The sequence below is a fragment of the Oratosquilla oratoria genome, chromosome 5, assembly GCF_046742065.1.
Source record: "Oratosquilla oratoria isolate Oo_2021 chromosome 5, ASM4674206v1, whole genome shotgun sequence".
NCBI lineage: Eukaryota > Metazoa > Arthropoda > Malacostraca > Stomatopoda > Squillidae > Oratosquilla > Oratosquilla oratoria.
Genome location: NC_134781.1, coordinates 76,939,289 through 76,946,556, shown reverse-complemented (window position 1 = coordinate 76,946,556; position 7,268 = coordinate 76,939,289). Strand labels below are relative to the sequence as shown.

The window sequence follows — 7,268 nt, the reverse complement described above, 5'->3', positions numbered from 1 at the left end:
GGGGGGGGGTGAAGAGGAAAAGAAACGAGGAGATTTTTTTCCGGATAATTTAATTCTTCCGGATAATTGAAGTTTTTTCGTATAATTGAAGTTTTTCCGGATAATTGAAGGTTTACCGGATAAATGAAGGTTTATATCGCCTGCAGTCCTTTCTAATTCAATGTTGGATTGGTAACCGGGCACAAATAGACATAGAAAAATAGAAATATATACATAGAAAAAGATATACATAGAAAAATACTCAAGAAAACTGAACGAACAATTAGGCGAAGAAATACATGTATAAGCGAATAATCAAAAAATAAATCTGATTTATCAATTAATCAGTTTATCATAATAAATATGAGAATGAATAATTCAGTGAACAAACAGATTCACGAAGTAAATAAAATCATCGATTCAGTATCAAATATGAAGATGAAACACTGATTTACGCAATTCATTTATTACCATTTTGCCGCTGTTTTTGTCTTACAATGGTAGCAAAATTTATCAGATATTTTTAATGGGAATTATACAAAATTAGAAAGAGAGAATTTAAGACTGTAATTCTAATGATATTACACGAATTGTCGAAATAGGAGAAAAATTAATCTATATTGTTTTGGATTTTTTTTTTTTTTTTGTAGCAAATGCCTTCATCTCAGACAAAATATATGTAATTATGTGATGTACCAGGCAAAAGTTATGGAACGTTTAAGATTGGCTAAATTCGGTTGCAAAACATATCGCTTTGCATTACCAACTAACGATTTTTTCCCTGAAAAAGTACAGTTACATTTATGCTTATTTCAAGAAGGGAGTAAACACGTATAGCCAGATATATTGAGTTATTAAAGTATCAAAATCGAGGTACCAAATAGATATTAGCAAATGCAGATGGAAGGTTGTTCCTGGGTGTTATGTTTTATTATGTTGTTGATACCCACAATGTCAAGGAAAGGTAGATGGTATTAAAATATGTGTTTGCGTTGATCCCATGTTTTAGCCCATGTTTTGTTTTTTCTCGATCTGGCTTAGTTTTTTTTTCTGCTTTTTTAGTGTTACCTGAAGGATCGTACAACCCACTTTACACTGGGCTGATTGTCGCCAATTGTTTTGAGTTCGTTTGGGTAGAAACGACTTCGGTTACAAAATTTTACTTTTTCGAATGTCCGAATGTCAAAATACCTTTGCGTCATAAACTGAGGAAGTGATTGACGAATCAAGAGATACTAAAACAATACGAACATTAGACATGTTCTTAGGCATGTCTAGAATACGTTCGTCGAAGTCTTGTTCCAGGTATTCGTGTGTTGGGTGTGAGACCAGGTCGACCCGTCACGAAATTTTTTCGCCATCAATAAAGTCACATTTCTCCTTGGATTTCGAATCTAAACAACCCCAAAAAAGAAATATTCAGCTTAGGGACGTTCAGGGACAAAATGACCCCACGAAAGACGGACGACTGTGACCCTGAAGTGAATGAAATCGGTTGGTATTAGCCATAACGAAGACATATCTGAACTTGGGTCTGTCTTTCAGATCAAGAGTCTTTTTACAACGCGTGACCGGTCTGGCAGATAATCGAAGACAAATTGATGTGTGTCTCCTTTTGCGTCAAACAGCCTCAGCCCAAAAATTCTTTTTTCTTGCAAATACCGAGATCATACTCCTCGAAATCTGTACGTTGTAAAAAAAAAAAAAAAAAAAAAAAAAAATCTTCTCTTTTTCTATCCAGTAGTTTAAATTTCTTATGTCGATTGTACGTCACTATGTGTGATAGATTTAGTAAGACTTTTACTCTTTTTTCCAGTTATTTACGCAAAATATACCAACTTACATCTACGTCCCCCACCAGAAGAACTCTTAGGACTGAATAAAATCGCTTGACGGAAGACAGAATAACAGAGTGAGTATATTTCAGTAAGGAATGTTACAGTTCATTTTCGACCACTGTGTGATATTCAGCGGTCATTGATTTGATATCAATATGTGTTGCGTGTGTGTGTGTGTGTGTGTGTGTGTGTGTGTGTGTGTGTGTGTGTGTGTGTGTGTGTGTGTGTGTGTGTGTGTGTGTGTGTGTGTGTGTGTGTGTGTGTGTGTGTGTGTGTGTGTGTGTGTGTGTGTGTGTGTGTGTGTGTGTGTATGTGTGTGTGTGTGTGTGTGTGTGTGTGCGTGAGAGATTTACCGTTGTATTGGATCACGTTCTGGTCTCGTGATCGACAGCTGTTACCCTCCCGGATGGGGCTCCATAGCTTATATGGTCCGATCTAAGGGATCTTGTGAGTGCGTGAGCGCGCACACACACACACACACACACACACACACACACACACACACACACACACATTAGCTCCTATATTAGGCGACCAGGTGTCACCTTAAGATGAAGGCACACTAGGCTAGCATGTTACTTTTGACACTTTGAGTAAAAACTACCTCAGTTACGATTTTTTGTTTTCCCAAATGTCAAATTACTCTTGCGTCATTAGTGAGACATTGAATGACAAATCAAGAGTAGTCAAAGCTATACAAATGTTAGACACATTGTTGAGATGTTCTCAATGGAAATCTGAAATATTGCAACCAAAGTCGTTTCTACTCAAACGAAATAGCAAACGCAAGTAGCATGTTACCGAGAAACGTCTAGTGTGACGCCACAGTTACAGTGTTGTAATGATTATCCTAGTCCTGGGTGGGGATCGACCTCTCAAAAGCGTTACCACTACACAAGCAAGTCGTGTGATTCAACGTGTTCTTTGGATCACGTGTTGGACTTGTGATCGACAGCTATTTCCCTCCCGCAAGAGAGCTCAGAGCTCGTATATGACCGATCTATGGGTAATGCTGTGACCTTACACACACCCAACTCCCCGCCCACGAGTGTTGGAGTAACAATCCGAAGCGCAGTGATACTCAAATTATTTCAGCCCTGGGCGGGATTCGTACCCGGACCTCCGTAGTGCCAGCCGGGAACTCTAACAACTGCGCCACGAGTTGTGTGTGTGTGCAGACGCGTGCATTGGATACTTTGTGTCCATTTCAGTGATATTTCTGTTATCATCTAGAGAAATACCAAATATGGTAACAACCCTAAGTGTTATTAATATCAATAACAAACGACATTTGACTGAACTTACCTTGCTATTTGAAAACTCATTCCACTGTTCGTTGCATTCAAAAAGTCGACAATTGATGTCACTGACGTCGGCAGTATGGAGGGTACTCTGTTGTAGAAAACAATTATGAAAATTATCATACGAACACATTAAATCAACACGTCATTATCGATGTTTACACATCATATATACAGAATAGGATAATTGGTATAAGTTGTCGAATAAATGTTTCCCTCCGTCACACACTGAAATTAATATCAGTTGTATCCGTTTTCTATGATAGCATAAGTTACTCCTTTGCCATTGTATATGGAGAATATGGACAAGAAAAGGAAAATGTTGACATGGGTGTAAAACGGAACTAACATTACTGATAAACGACAAGGAAACTACACTTGAAGTGATGTACCATGTGTCCAGTCGTTTTCATAATTATTTCCCTTGCTGCCCTCCCCCACTTTTGTTTTTCTCATTTGAAACCTGCTGTAAGTGGTCTAGTACCACAATAACACAGTCCCTACAAATCCCATACCCACCACTAGGCTCCTCTTCAATAACTGGGCTGACACATATTTATTTGCGTTTCGACAGTTAATGAATGTATTAATGAGTCTCGCAAAGCCTTAGGTGATTGATTAAGATAGAAAACGTATATCTTTGTAAAAGAAAACTAAATTGTTTATTGTTCGAGACCGACTTTAAATTGTTATCAGGTATGCAAAACGATTTTTCCGAGAAATTTTCAGATAAATGAAACAAAGTTTTGGATGAAAACCAAACAAAGTGAATCAGCTATTCAAGAGAAATATTCAGAGAAATATCTCTGTATTCTACAATCAATGCATAACCTAAGCTATGTCTGATCCACGGTGAAATACAGAGACTGAGAAAGGCAATCGAGACAGAGCTAAGAACTAAGAGTCCAATAAAAGGAATAACACTCAAAGACAGAAAAAGAAGAAGAGACTAGACAAATATACCAGAAGCGACCAAGAATCAGGAACAGGATTGGACAATGGAGACAGCCAAAAAGGAAACTAGGAGATGGACCAAGTATGATACTGACTGGACGTTATGCGATGGGAAGCGTGGAAGGTGGAACCAGACAAAATGTGGAGAGACGAGGTAGAGAAATGTGCAGGAGTGACGTAGTAGCGGCTCCTGGTTCGACTCCGAATGTCTGACCTGGAGAACTCACAGTTGGGTTATCACACTGGGCTATTTTTCCTCCAATTTTTCCTCCGATTAATCGTCGGTACCGCCCACTTCCAGGACTTTCTCGGCCGTAAATCCACTATGGTAAACTATTTTGTTTTCTCAAGAATTTACATAGATTGTCATTCGATATGCTGAAGGAAAATTATTTTCCTCCAATATATCAGATTCCTTTCCAAAAGCTGCGAGCTGCAAATATGCTGTAACAGTCGGAGGAAAAATACCTCAATGTGATAATGTCTTTTGTGAAAGAATTATAAAAATTATAATATATATATATATATATATATATATATATATATATATAAATACATATATATATATATATATATATATATATATATATATATATATAAAGTTAATACACTGGTGTACGAACTACATCAAACCATTTATTCTTCGCTGGATTAGCTTAATCAGGTTTGTATATCTTATTCTTTTCCGTCTTATGTGTGTGAAATATGCATCACCTAAAGGGACATCACACACGGTACGATCTGATCTTGAGGCCTCTGGGCAGATATGGTCGGACTCTTTATTCTACACGCCTGGGAGGAAGAGGAGATCGAGTGACAACCCCTCGGGACTGCACCTCCAGATAGAGGTGAGGATGTCGATGGGGTTTGAAGACGAGAACGATGGGGGAGACGATGGTCTCCGATGTCCGGCTCGCAGGTACAGTCCAAGATCTAAGAATATAAGGTCTAACCACTTCCGACCGAATTTCGAGGGAGTTGGCGCAGCGGGCCCGTGAACGTCACCTGGCTGTTGAAAGTGGGGTTGGCGGGTCCTATAGCTGTCAGTTGAAGCTGGTGCGTCGTTTAAGAAAGACGTTCCCTTCGCTCGCACCGCTCCACGCAATTAGTTATATTCTGACAAATATTATATAAAATATATATATAAATATATATAAAATATTATAGTTCCTGTCTATATATATGAATATATAATATATATGATATATAATATATATATATAATATAAAATATTATAGTTCCTGTCTTCCTTGGCGTTTCACAGTTTTCTTCAGTGTTTCACAAAGAGAAAATGGACTCAGCCTAATGACGTCAGAAGCTGCGCAGAAGAATTCAAACGATCTGACCTGTATATTTAGACCTTGGTACAGTCAAGAGCAAAAGTTTTGGCCCGTTTCACAGTTGTCACTTTTTTTTTTTTTTTTTTTTTTTTTTTAGTACAAGATGTATTTTCCTATGTAGTGTTTAGTTTACCGTTTGTTAATTTTCTTTGTTAGGTAAAAAAAAAATCAAAGATTTTGAGTTTTGTCATGCAAAAATCTGTGGGTCAATATTTTTAGTCGTGACTGCACCAGATCGCTGGTTACTAGATTCGGGTGGTGTTGGTTAGTGTCATTCAGAATCTAAGAAGTCCTCTGAAATCAACTTAACCAATCAGTCAGAATTCGAATCTTTTTCTGATGATGGAAGGTCAACATCCGCTGTGATTGGTCATCGTCGAGATTGGTTGTGATTGGTTATTTTTTTCTTTTTCTTTCTTTTTTGTTACTAATCACAGCGGCTTGGCACCGTGACGTCATCAAAGGGAGAAGAGAAGAAAAGTTCTCAAAGGATTATTGCTTATCAGCAGATACAAAACGCGCGTTCATTTCTAATGGCGTAATTATATAATTAATGGAAATTAAAAGACAAAAAAGAAACGCACTTTTTCTTATTTTTTACTATTTAACCATTATGTATTTATCGATATGTTCGTTTATTCATTGAAGGATTTATTTTTCATCTTGCTAAATGAAATCTTAATTTGTGTGAACCCATTGTTTTTTATTTACTGAATTATTGGTTTATTCGTTTGTTTAGTTATTTATTTATTTTTATTTATTTTTATCTATCTATTCCTTTTTATTTATTTATCTATTTTTCCCAGTAATATGGGAACTGCATGTTTACACCTTTTTAGAAGACCAGTGAGAGCACGTATAAAAAGATAGGATGTTTTATTCATTTACGTTAATCATCATCAGTTGGAGCCAAGATAAGAGGGAGGGGAGGTAAATGAAAATGGGGTATGTGGGGATGGAATGGGTGGGAGTGGATTTTATGCCTTTGTTTTTTTGGCTACCCCTTTGTATGGGAGGAAAAAGCCGTTGATATAATTTCTAATCTTACTAATTTCTAACACCGGACAAACTTCGGATATAACGGATCTGTCCGGTATTTCCATCGAATATAACGGATCCTCGGTTATAACGGATCTTCGGATATAACGACAGACCCCTGTCCCCATATTGTCCGTTATATACAGGGTTTAGTGTATGTATATATGTATCATAAAAAGCCGGTGCCAGTCCCCACAGTCCCTACGAGCAAACTCCCATGCATGCACCCTTCCCATTCCAAACACACCACCTGAAGAAGGTGCAACTCCAGCCCTGGTGCCGGTGCTTACCGAGAAGCAGTCCTGTTGGCGATCAAAAGAGGTAGAGAGGTCGTGGTCGTGGTAGTAGTGGTGCTTGACTTGGCAGCCATGACTCCACCAGCATCACTGAAAAGAGGTTCATCCTTACTCACATAAAAAAGTCTTTTCGTTCAATTCTCTCTATTCACCTGAAACACTTGTATCTTCTGTGATAATCCAAACACTTGTTTATGTCATTTGGTGTTCTGGTTCTGGTCTTGGGTTGTACTGGACGTGATATGAGAATCACTTGAATTAGTGTATTTCAGGATCTTAATGTGATCATAATATGGCAAGATTTTAACCTTCAGGGACGGAAGTGAGATGTGGACGGTGCATATGAGAAGCGAACGGAAAGAAGGGCAAAAACCAAAGGGGAAAAAGGCAAAACAAATAGATAAATAAGTAAATAAACAAGTAAATTAAATGAATAGACGAATAAATAAATGAGATAAAAGAGGCTAAGTTGGTATCGCATGTGATAGACATAAGAGGAATGATGATATATCATAGTCACAG

The 7,268-nt window shown here is 37.6% G+C and overlaps 1 protein-coding gene across 1 annotated transcript in view; it reads right to left on the bottom strand.

The window, feature by feature from the left end:
* The window catches only part of LOC143025843 (putative ammonium transporter 3), an 18,882-nt gene extending 12,062 nt beyond the window's left edge, over nt 1-6,820 (bottom strand). Inside the window, exons 1-2 of the mRNA XM_076185855.1 lie at nt 6,741-6,820; nt 3,123-3,209 (exon numbers count right to left, since the gene is read on the bottom strand). Coding sequence (XP_076041970.1) covers nt 3,123-3,209; nt 6,741-6,820 — 167 coding nt within the window. The remainder of the gene's footprint in view (nt 1-3,122; nt 3,210-6,740) is intronic.
* Between the last annotated feature and the right edge of the window lie 448 nt (nt 6,821-7,268).